At 40.3% G+C, this 12,339-nt stretch overlaps 1 protein-coding gene across 2 annotated transcripts; it reads right to left on the bottom strand.

The window, feature by feature from the left end:
• Nucleotides 1-1,372: 1,372 nt before the first annotated feature.
• On the bottom strand, nt 1,373-12,067 carry LOC119905542. 2 transcript variants are annotated; one of them, XM_038722691.1, is made up of 6 exons: nt 11,560-12,067; nt 11,166-11,435; nt 4,691-4,990; nt 4,388-4,411; nt 3,676-3,726; nt 1,373-1,800 (listed from the first exon to the last, which is right to left on the bottom strand). In XM_038722691.1, exons 1-6 carry the CDS (start codon nt 12,019-12,021, stop codon nt 1,765-1,767), a joined length of 1,143 nt encoding a protein of 380 aa, XP_038578619.1. In that variant the 5' UTR covers nt 12,022-12,067; the 3' UTR covers nt 1,373-1,764. The 2 variants fall into 2 exon arrangements, with proteins under 2 accessions (XP_038578619.1, XP_038578620.1); XM_038722692.1 differs by having other exon boundaries at nt 1,373-2,102; nt 11,560-12,064.
• Nucleotides 12,068-12,339: the final 272 nt, after the last annotated feature.

Here is a 12,339-nt window from a genome sequence, read left to right as displayed (position 1 = left end):
TCGGAAGGAGTTAAAAGCTTCAGTGGCTCAGAGGGGAGAGACTGAACATGTTGCCCGGGTTCCTCACCAGCTGAAGCTGGATGGGAGAGTGAAGGCAAAGAGAAAGCCACTGTTGAACAAAGCTCATGTGAAATCTCACGTGGAATTCGCCCAAAGGCATGTGCAGGACTCCAAGGTCAACTGGAAGAAGGTTCTTTGGTCTGAGCAGACAAAAGTTGAGCTTTTGGCCATCAGACTAGACGCTGTGTTTGGCGAACACCAAACACTGCACATCATCTGACTCAGTCTGCAAGAGAACTACAACTTGGGAGAAGATTTATTTTCCAGCAAGACAACGACCCCCAGCATCCAGCCGAAGCTCCACAGAAATGGTGCAAAGACAACAAGGTGAATGTTCTGGAGCGGCCAAGTCAAAGCCCAGATCTCAATCCAATCCAGAATTTGGGGCTGGACGCCCGATCCCAGAGCAACCTGACGGGAGAAAAATTGCAGTGTCCAGATGTGCCTGCCTGATTGAAACATATGCACACAGACTCTGTGCTGGAACTGCAGCCAAAGGTGCATCTACTATATACTGACCTGAAGGGGGTGAATATTTATCATCTGCTTTACCTTACATATTTTTAATTAATCAACATTAGTTTGTAAAAATCTGATTTCACTTGATATTAAATTCTTGTCAAAAAGCCAAATTATATTGATGATTTCATGTATAAAAGAAACAAAAGGGTGAAAAATCCAAGGGGGTGCATACTTTTTATAGGCATTGTATGTAAAAGTTAAATGTCGTGTTCTCAGGTCAAAGTAATATGTGCTCACATCCAGAGTAAAGTCAGTGGAGACTGATCATTGATGCATTTAATCTCCACAACTGGTCAAAATGCTTCCTGCTCCAATTTTAAAGACTTTTGAATTTACCAGTGAAAATTTAAGAATGAAATTAAGACGCTGCTGGAAAGAAATAATCTAATAATTGTCCTTATTGGCCCAGCAGGCGGCCTGACCTCCTCACAGTTTGGGGTAACAGCACACTTTCTGTCCTCCTTCTTGGCTTGAGTCAGATCCAGTTCTTTAGTCTTCACTCTGAGCTCTTTAAATCCTCACTTCATTAATATAATGAAACCAACAGTGTGGTAACAAAGGCCTGGGGGGTCAGCATGTGTCAGAGGTCTCTCTCCTCCTAAAGCTTTTAGTATCTGATAGAGAATTAGAGGAAACTCTGCCTACTGACGCCTTTAATGCTCGTCGCTCTCTTCAGGGACGCAGATCAGCATTTCTGTCTTTATTAGAGAACTGTAGAATATGAGGGGCCTCACTGAAGAGCTGCTGAAGAAACCTGAGGCTCAGCTGAAGAAGCAGAAAAGGAGAAAAATGTCTTTCAATAGATCAAAACGATCTATTTGGTTTTATTAAGTAAAAGCACAAAGCAGAAGCTCCTACAAAGTAAAACTTATTCTTATCTTACTGTTCCTACGTCCAGACAGCTGAACCTGGTTAATGACCAGCAAACTTAACTACATCTATAATAATAAACATAGTAAAACTGATTAACAGGTTGATACAAAGTCAAACACAACAGAGCAAACAGGAAGGTGAAGTTCTCTTTTTTTCTTCAGGTCAACATTAAACAGCTGGTTTCACAGACAGGAGTTTCTGCAACAGGAAGCTCTCCTCAGTGCTCAGAGCAGAGTTCCATCTTTTCAGTCTCTGAATCTCTCCGTCCTCCAGACCTGGTCCTTTCAGGGTAGTTTAGTTTAAGGAGCATCAGGAGAACTCATTCTTGGCCTCACCACCATCCTCCTAATGTCAACATTTATTTACAGCATCAGATTAACTTCAACAGAACTCTGAAGGCTGAACACAGAAAATATAAAACTATAATATTAAAAAGGTCAGTATGAATCAGAAAAGCAAAGAAGCTGCAGCTGCATCCCTGATAAACAGTTCAGTTACAGATTAAAGCTCAGTAGAATTTCTGAATAAAGCTCAGTAGAATTTCTCAACACTTTGTTGTGTAAACCATCAAAGTCTGCCAGCATTTATGGGTCGCTTGATGGACCTGGCTCCTCCTCTGTCAAACAGAACATCTGTCAGCGTCTCACCTGGAACAGATCACAGAATAAGTACAGAGGTAATATTTGGTGTGAATGTTTTAATCCTGTCTCTCCTCATAATGACACACCAAGCTGAGCTCAGAGAGATCAGGGAGGGAGGACTTCCACCATGACCTAACAACAGCACCATGACCAACAAAGAACAGACAAGAACAGCTGCAGGGCGACAACATGAGAGGAGGACGTTACAGATAGATCATGTTGATCATGTTGATCATTAGCAACGAGGATTATTGATTGATCCACAGTCTGGACATCATATAGTAAAGTAAAGGCTGTCTCTTTGTCCCTCCTCTCCACATCGCTATTCCCCAGAAACCTTCACTGTCATTTTCCATCCATCCACCCTCTGACTCCCTTCGTTCACCTGTTGTCACTTTCCTCATTAGTCACTCCCTATTTACCAGCCCAGGGGTCTCATTTATATAAATATAAATCTATATAAATATTCAGATTTATAAAACACACGTGCTACGCCGACTTCCCTTTATAAATCACAGTCAACTTGAAAATCAATTTAAATATAATTTGTCTCCTGTTCACCTTATTTATGCGAATAATTTATTAAAAAATAATTAATTAAAAATTAATTAATATGATTCCTGATTAAACGGTCCAACATATTTGAGGCTCTTTTGCAGAAACAGAATCTCAGCTTGTGTTTATTATCCTGAAGCTGGTTCTTTGTGGCTGCAAATGATCTTAAATTATGTTTTTGTTTGCCCACTTCAGGGAAAATCAATCAAATGGATGTTTGTTTATTCAGAAAGGCTTTAAGCCTGTAATACTCAGAGGTAATATTTGGATTTATTTTACACAGTAGTAGAATATTCTAGCTCATTTCAGAGCGTTTCATCCTTCTGCCATGTGAGTCGCTGTTTCTCCTTCCTCCTCTTTATGTGCGTACGCACGGTTCAGAGTTTACTCACAGGACGCACATTCTCCCGTCAAGTTTGTTTTTTACAGATCACAACCTTTGCATTGGAAGTTTCCAGCCCTGGTTTGTACGTACGCACCGTTTATAAATGAGACCCAGTGGCGTAACTACTGTATATGAAGGGAATGCAGTTGTATAGGGGCCCGCAGTCATTGCAGGGCCCTTAATTTACGTCTCATGTTAGTATAATTATAAATTAAGTGAAGTTATATAATTACGTTTACTGATAATGTACACAGCCACATGATTTCACATGTGTCGCAGTAGGTATTTCGTCTCTGACTCACACTTGATGTCACAATAATTTTACATACAAACACTCCACATAAATCTACAGTTGGAAGAAAATTGGAAGAAGCAGCTGAGCAAACAAAAGCCACCAAAAATCTTCAGTTTCCTTAAAAAGAAAGACAGGATAGAAGCACGAGTTCTGAGCAAGAAGAGCTGAAGTTGCACAGGAAGCACCTGCTGTTAGCAACAGCATCGCATCATCCACCACGATGATGATGAGGAACGTTACGTGGCCCCGAACACATTCAAAATTCTACAGCCTGAAAACTGCACTGCAACAGACAAAGTTTTTGGAGCAAGCAACTTATGCCATATTTACAAAAATTACATTACCTCGTCAGTTTCCACGCAACTCTTGTCATCCCGCTGGTGTATGACAGACATCTGAAAAGTGAAAACAATACAACTGAGTTAAAATATCACAGATCATGTTTTAGGGGAGCTGATGTCTTATTGAGGGGAGCTAAGCTCCCCCTGTAGTTCACACCCTAACAGTAAGCTTTGACTTCTTTAATTTGCTACTGACTTTATGCTACTTTGAGTATGATGGGAGGGCCCGCTATGACCATCTTGCATCGGGGCCCCGCGCCAGCTTTTTACGCCCCTAATGACACACCAGATGAGTTGTTCCTTTGTCAGTTGTTCTTCTACTTGCTGTGTTTCTGTCCTGCCTTGTGTTTTTGCTTTCTAGCTTCTGCCACCTGAACCTGCTGCCCTGCCTGCAGCTACTGTCATCAGTGAATCACCGAGGTCATCCTGCTGCCTCTGTTTGTCCCTTGGTGATGAAGATCGATATGCTAGTTTGGTTCAGTTCTGCAGGATATGAAGCAGGTGAAAATTGGTCAGATTTGTTCCCCTGTATTTATGTATTACTCCTGTCTGTGCTTTGTTTGAAACTTGTACTCTTTCAAGCTGCTTTTCCGCCAGCTCTCTCTTGCAAAACAAAGTTTAAAATAAAGGTTCAATTAAACGACATTAAAACCTTTTCTCCCACTGTTAACCATGTATTTTTTGCATGTTTGTAGATAGGTGTGGATGCATTCACCTTTATCTGTTCCTGGTCCTTCTCCTGAAAAGACAATACAATGAAAATTAAAAGAATTAAAGCAACATAAATGTGTATAATGAATACTGTTCTCTTTAGTTTTTCTTCTATCTCAGTGTTCCCACTGTGTTCTGTTGCTGCCCAGCATGTAACAAATAAAAGTGATCTCTATGATCTACTTTCTCAGTTTAAGCACTTCTTCTAAACTTGTAGGAAACTGTGCTGATAAAGATAATGATGGTCAGCTCAGCAGATATTATGATGAGCGAGCTGATTAGCTGACTGGTTAGCTCAGAAACAGACCTGTCGCGGTGCTGCCGCTCTGGCTGTTGTTCCGGTTCCTGTTTTGGCTGTTGTTCCGGTTGCTGCTTCAACTGTTGTTGCTGTTTCAGCTGTTGTTCCTGTTTCGGCTGTTGTTGCTGTTTCGGCTGTTGTTGCTGTTTCGGCTGTTGTTCCAGTTGCTGCTTCAACTGTTGTTGCTGTTTCAGCTGTTGTTCCTGTTTTGGCTGTTGTTCCGGTTGCTGCGTCAACTGTTGTTGCTGTTTCAACTGTTGTTGCTGTTTCGGCTGTTGTTCCGGTTGCTGCTTCAACTGTTGTTGCTGCCTGTAAGATACTATCATCAATAAATCACAGAAGTCATCCTGCTGCCGCTGATATTATATATAAAATGAGAGAAATTTGGACAAATATAGGACCCCACATATTATTTAGCTCAGAGCAGACAGAGCGTGTCGGCCACTGTAGGTTCTCCTGCGTGCTTGGAAAGAGAGTGGTGCATTCAAGTGGTGTCAGAATAATTAGAATCTTTCTTTCCTCCTTAACTCTTTATTGCAAAAAGAGAAATAAAGTGTACTTGGTACATAAAGAAGTAGATCACCACTAAAACTTACACACTGAACCTTTAACTCTGAAACCATTAACATGCTGATGTTATTCCTGTCTGTAACACTGTGAGTAAATTTAACTGATTGACACGGGCCACAGTTTTGGTCTTGTATTCGTAGATTTTCCACTCGACAGTGAGTTAGGACTTTTTCTTTTTCAGAAAGCTAATGAAAAAATTTTAAATTGTTATCCAAGGAAGGTTCGATACTCTTGAAAAATAGATTTTTTATCTAAATGAGTCTTTTACTCCCGGTTAAATAAAAAATAAATCCTGTCATTCGTATGTGGGTTTTGAGTCTGTGGCTCTCACTACTGTGTGTTTGTGTTTAAAACATTACATAGAAAACGTTAAATTGTGTTGTTTACTCTACAACAACATTTTTTACCATGACGGGAAACTGTCTTTGGTTCAGCTGGCAGTTCATTAAAACACACAGCAGAGACTGTGGTGAGCTAGCTAACTACGACTTTATCTAAGCAACATTAGTCTGATTCATTAGTGGTGATGACAGAAACAAACACATGTACAATACAATGAAAATTAAAAGAACTGAATCAACATAAACGTGTATAACCAATGCTGTTATTATTCATTCCCTCTTTAGTTTTCAGTGTTCTCAGTGTGTTCTGTTACTGCCCACCATGTAACAAATGTAGTTTTTGTTAAAAGGGGTTTGAAAATAAAACTATTCTGGCTTCACTACACATGATCTACTTTTCAGAATTTGAATAAGAAGCCTGCTGAAAGCTTCGCTTCTGCTATGTTATAACTTTTCAGTTCAGGAAGGTAGCTTACATAATTTGTAGGGGTGTGACGAGACGCTGAACCCATGAGACGAGACAAAAAGAGATTTAGCACTATTTTAAAGAAATGTTTAGTGCTGAATTATATGATATTTGAGCTTTAGACACTTTAATTCCTGCATCCTGATGAATCTTTCTGCACCAGGTTATGGTGAAAATGTTTTTATTAATGTAACTATAACCTAACTGTAACAGAGCACTCAGATCTGTTTCTCCTGTAGATCAATTTATTTAATCCCTGCTGAGTTATGATTTAGTCTTCCCTCCTCTCTGTGTCTTTGTTTGGGGACGTGACTTCTTTAAATGTGCATGTGGCACCTTTTCACCTCAATGAGAAATTAATTAATTTTAATCCAGTCATAAACTCCTGGACTTTCATAGCTCCTGTGTTTCAGCAGCTTTTCTGCTCATTTTCAAAACTTTCTGCACATTCAGAATCTCTCCCACAGATCTGTGTTCAGAAAAAAGGCAGAATATTACCAGACTAACGTCATCATTTAATGAGAAGTCTACCTGCCCTTTACTCTGCTGTGCATTACGTTATTGATCTGCTGGAAGTAAAGTTATCCCCTTCAGACATTTGACCAACGCAGTTTGGGACTGCATGTTGCATGTGAAACTGAAGGTAAGTGAAAACACTTGTGATCAGGCAGACTTCGATAAAGTTCAGCTCACTGTCTCAAACAGAGCAAGGTTGCACCTCAGTTTTTAGATGTTTATATTGCAGAACTCTACCAGCTACGTTACCACCCCTCACAGCTGTCTGGGCCCCGTTTCAAAACTACGTTCAGCCTGAGATGAGAGAAACTCTGGGTTTTCTGTTTCAGAGAGCGAGATCAGATAAACCCTAGATCAGTAACTCTGGCAATTTATGTCATTTTAGAGCTGTAAGCAGTGTGCGAACTATACCATAGCTTTCAGGGGAGTTCACTATTTTTTTTCCCGGGGTGGGGAGCGAGGACTGACTGATATTCTTACTGCTGAATCATTCATAGCTAGTCTGGGGCTGAATGTGAAAATATCAGCCATAGTTTGTCTTATTATTATTATTAGGGGTCCAAGCCCCAAGTGGGCATGGATCCCGCGAATGCAATCCATTGTTGTTCCCAGTACTGCGAAGCGGCTGGGAACCCTATTCGAATCGTTCTTGTTTTTATTTATTTTTCTTTAGGGTTTATACCGCGTAGAGGTAGAACCCTATTGTTTTTGTGTGATTTAGTTATTATTAGGGTTCATACCGCGTAAGCGTGTCAACTCATTTCCGTTTCCGGTGCTTGTGTGTTGTTACCGTGTTGTGCTGCTCTCGCTAAAAACCTGTAACATTTGTTAGATTACAACACCCAACTGTCCGCTAAACACTTATTCTTACAGTAATTTTGCCTAAGCACTCACAGTTCTTTCCATCTCATAGTGACTGCTGTTCAATCTCATACTTGTTCTAAAGTTTTGGTAACTGACGCTACAGTACTTTAGCTTCGCCGTTAGCGACTTTAGCTTAGCAGCTAGCGATGGCTTCTCCTTCTCCCTCTCCTACTTTCTCCTGCTCGGTGTGTCAGATGTTCAGTTACTCCTCTGCCTCTTTTAGCGGTATTGGTACGTGTAATAAGTGTAGTTTATTTGTAGACATAGAGGCGAGGCTCAGTGAAGTCCGGCTCCGCACCTTGGTAGATCAGTCTTTAGCTACTGTAGCTAGCCAGTCCCCGGTAGTCGGTGCGGAAGTGCCTGAGGTGCCTGAGTTAGCCTGTGGTAGCCGAATACTGATAATACTGAAACTCGCAAATTAAAGCAAATATCGCGGAAACTTGAGAGGAATTGGCGTTCCACCAAACTGGAAAATTCTCATTTAATTTGGCAAGATAGTCTTAAAACTTATAGGAAGGCCCTCCGTAATGCCAGAGCAGCGTACTACTCGTCATTAATAGAGGAAAATAGGAACAACCCCAGGTTTCTTTTCAGCACTGTAGCCAGGCTGACAGAGAGTCACAGCTCTATTGAGCCAAGTATTCCCATAGCTCTCAGTAGTTACGACTTCATGAGCTTCTTTAATGATAAAATTCTAGCTATTAGAGACAAAATTCACCAAGACCTGCCCTCAACTGGTACCGACTTATCTCTAAACTGAGGAACCTTAGAAACAGCTGTAGAACCAGATATATGTTTAGACTGTTTTGCTTCCCTCAATCTTTACCAACTAACTTCAATAATTTCTTCATCTAAACCATCAACCTGCCTCTTAGACCCCATCCCGACTAGGTCGCTTAAAGATGTTTTACCCTTAGTCAGCACTTCTATACTAGATATGATCAATCTATCTTTATCAACAGGCTATGTACCACAGTACTTTAAAGTAGCTGTAATTAAAACTCTTCTGAAAAAGCCCAACCTTGATCCGGATGTTTTAGCCAACTATAGACCTATATCTAACCTTCCATTTCTCTCTAAGGTTCTGGAGAAAGCAGTTGCTAAACAGCTGTGTGACTTTCTACAGAGCAATAGTTTATTTGAGGATTTTCAGTCAGAGCTCATCATAGCACAGAGACAGCACTGGTGAAAATTACTAACGACCTCCTCATTGCATCAGACAAAGGACTTGTCTCTGTACTGGTTTTATTAGATCTTAGTGCTGCATTTGATACCATTGACCATCAGATCCTATTGCAGAGACTGGAATATTTCATTGGCATTAAAGGAACCGCTCTAAGCTGGTTTAAGTCCTATTTATCAGATCGATTTCAGTTTGTACATGTTAACAATGAGTCCTCCATGCATGCCAAAGTTACTCATGGAGTTCCTCAAGGATCTGTCCTTGGACCAATCCTCTTCACTTTATATATGCTTCCTTTAGGCAATATTATCAGGAAACATTCCATAAGCTTTCATTGTTATGCAGATGATACTCAGTTATATCTATCGATCAAGCCAGATGAAACTCATCAGTTAGCTAAACTTCAAATGTGCCTTCAGGATGTTAAAACCTGGATGACCTGTAATTTTCTCATGTTAAACTCAGATAAAACTGAAGTTATTGTTCTGGGGCCTAAGCACCTCCGTGACGCATTATCTAAAGATATAGTTTCCCTTGATGGTATCGCCCTGGCCTCCAGCACCACTGTGAGGAATCTTGGAGTTATCTTTGATCAGGACATGTCGTTTAAGTCTCGCATTAAGCAAATTTCAAGGACCGCCTTTTTTCACCTACGTAATATTGCGAAAATCAGGAACATCCTGTCTAAAAATGATGCAGAAAAACTAGTCCATGCATTTGTAACTTCTAGGCTGGATTACTGCAATTCCTTATTATCAGGCTGCTCAAAAAAGTCCATTAAGACTCTTCAGCTGATCCAGAATGCTGCAGCACTTGTTCTGACAGGAACCAGGAAAAGAGGTCATATTTCTCCTGTCTTAGCTTCTTTGCATTGGCTTCCAGTAAAATCCAGAATATAATTTAAAATCATTCTTCTTACCTACAAAGCTCTTAATTTTCAGGCACCATCTTATCTTAAAGAGCTCATAGTACCTTACTACCCCACCAAAGCACTGCGCTCCCAGAATGCACCTGTGGTTCCTAGAGTCTCCAAAAGTAGACTAGGAGCCAGAGCGTTCAGCTGTCAAGCTCTTCTCCTGTTGAACCAGGTTCCAGTTTGGGTTCAGGAGGCAGATAATAAATGTTACATCATTCAACTAATTGATTAATCCACTAATTGCTATAGCTGTACTATTGAGTAGCCTAATTTATAGTAAAACATATTTTTCATCTTTTCATATGTTTTATGTGTCAAAATCTTAATCTTTATATTAACTAGTAACTAAAGCTGTCAGATAAATGTCTTATTCTCATACATCAAGACAGGTCCACAGTTATGGAGTTCACTGAATATGAATGAAATCTTTAACTCACTTGCCATCTTGTAGGACAAAGTTAAAACATTATTATGATTATTATTTTATTTTGACCCTTATGGCAAGATGCTTCTGTTTGTTTTATACATTTTTTTCTCTCTTTCCTTTTCCTACTGTTCTTACTTTGTGGATGTAGATATTGTTTGTGCTGTGTCTTTGTCCTTTTTGACGATTAACATTTTTGTTCTTTTTATTTATTTCCTTATTATTTTGCAAATAAACTAAGAAAATTTGTCTGTCTGACTGTGTGATGCTGGGCATCAGTTTTGTGGATTCAAAATTTATTCCTTAAAGAAAAAAACATTTGAATTTACATATTTCCATTTATTCACTAAGCTGAAGCTTTTATCCAAAGCGACTTACAATTGCTATACATGTCACAGGTCTCACGCCTCTGGAGCAACTAGGGGTTAAGTGACTTGCTCAGGGACACAGTGGTGGGTCTTTTATTTAATTTCCCATGTTTTCCACAATTACATGTGATCCCATTTGATGACATGTAGAAAACATTTGAACCCATGTAGACTACATGTAAATGCTGTAAATGCTCCGTACTTGTATAGCGCCTTTCTAGTCTTTTCGACCACTCAAAGCGCTTTTACACTACATCTGCATTCACCAGTCACACACATTCATACACTGAGCCTAAGTGCTCAAACAGAAACTAACATTCACACTCATTCATACACTGGCGGAACAGCCGCCAGGGGCAAATCGGGGTTCAGTATCTTGCCCAAGGACACTTCGACACGCAACCAGGGGGAGCCAGGGATTGAACCCCTACATGTAAAATGCATGTGCTCCACATGCATAATGCATTTACATGTTATCCTATAAATTTCACTGAACTTAAGGAAATACATGTTTTAACCATCCTGCCATTCTGTGTAGTATGACATAAATGGCGGTCACGCTGTCGTCTCCTTTTTCCCGTTATGACCTACAGCCCTCTATCTCTAGTTTACCATCCCTTAGGAAGCTTCAACACTTTACTCTATTAAGGATTGTCAGGACACCGCATGCACATAAGGCGTGCACGTGAAAAATGTTTGTAGAAAACTGCCAATACAAAAACAAAACAAAATTCTACCTGCTAGAATCTTAACACTCTGCCTGCTTACAACTTGTTGTTATAGACCTTTGTACAAACTGAATTAAAAAAACTCACTTGCAATTTTTGATTCTTTACCTGTGTCTTTCTCTCAGCAGATGCTTTACGTAGTTCTTCAGCAACCTGGTCCCAATTTCCGAGACGTATTTGGTCCTTGACTTTAATCATCTCTTCTTTTGTTACTTCCTTCAGCATCTCTTTCAGTGCATTTTCCTCTCCCTCCAAAATCCGTTTGTCATGTAGAAAATTTCTGTTGCACAAACTTGATTTTCCACAGCACTTCAATCCCAAACATGTCATAAGGTATGCCACCAGAATGATAAAAAAGAGTAGAACGCCACCCCTAACCTGAAAAAGAACTAAGGATGGTTATATAATAACAGCATTTCTGTGTTATCGTGCTGTCATTTCATTAAGACAGTACTGGTTGATGAAATAAAAGGTCACACACTGACATGATGGAAACACTCACCTTGGACGTGTTTTTCAGTTCAGCGATCGCAATCCGGTCCGCATGAGTCAGATTATTCTCCTTGTCTTTGCAGGCTAAGTCTGCCTGATCAGAGCCATTATTCTTACAGCAAACATGCCAGTCTCCGTCGATCAACACAAAAGCAACCCAAAGCAGACCGACTAAAAACGCCTTAAGAAGCTTACGCAAGAAATAACCAATAAAACTCCTGGTGTGAAGCTGCCCACTGCCTTTAAAGGCACACATGTACCTACAGACTCTCTGAAATGACTTGTCTGTCCAGAGTAGCAAGAGAAATATTATAAAAATGGGCAAACTTATATATAAATTGCAGCCATGTACTTGAGTTTTGCAAGTACACGCAAGGTCCCTGTTGAGCAAAATAGTGTAGGTAAACATCAAAATGATTGCAGCGTAGGTGCTGAGCTTCCCAGAAGCGAGTTTTGTCAGTACGCTCTCCATCTCTGATGTTCAGTTGGCATCAGCTCACAACCTGCAGCTTATACCATCTGAACAACAGGAAACCATGTGCTTCCTGTTGTTTTTGTGTGTGTGTGTGTGTGTGTTGCAGAAGAACAGGAAGTGAGTCCTCTGCCCAGTTGACTTAAAGAACTTAGATTGACAAGAATTGAAAGCTAATAGGTCGTTCCACTGCAACATCAGCAGGCAGCAGAGCTAGGCCTCTGCCATTTTGGAATGAAGGCGCCCCGGCGAGTGGCGTCCCCAGAAAATGTTCTTAGGGGTGGTCAGATGAGGCCACTGGAAGTCCTGAACTAAATC

The sequence above is a fragment of the Micropterus salmoides genome, unplaced genomic scaffold (assembly GCF_014851395.1).
Source record: "Micropterus salmoides isolate LMB-PRFRI ecotype aquatic unplaced genomic scaffold, ASM1485139v1 Ms_hic_scaffold_16, whole genome shotgun sequence".
In the NCBI taxonomy this organism is placed as follows: domain Eukaryota; kingdom Metazoa; phylum Chordata; class Actinopteri; order Centrarchiformes; family Centrarchidae; genus Micropterus; species Micropterus salmoides.
The sequence above is the reverse complement of the archived record's forward strand: the minus strand, read 5'-3'. Positions and strand labels throughout refer to the sequence as shown.

Coding starts and splice junctions, on each gene's coding strand:
- LOC119905542 (XM_038722691.1), bottom strand. CDS start 12,021: ATGGAGAGCGTACTGACAAAACTCGCTTCTGGGAAGCTCAGCACCTAC. Junction 11,436..11,559: donor AACTGAAAAACACGTCCAAG/GTGAGTGTTTCC, acceptor GTTCTTTTTCAG/GTTAGGGGTGGCGTTCTACT. Junction 3,727..4,387: donor AGGACCAGGAACAGATAAAG/GTGAATGCATCC, acceptor TTCACTTTTCAG/ATGTCTGTCATACACCAGCG.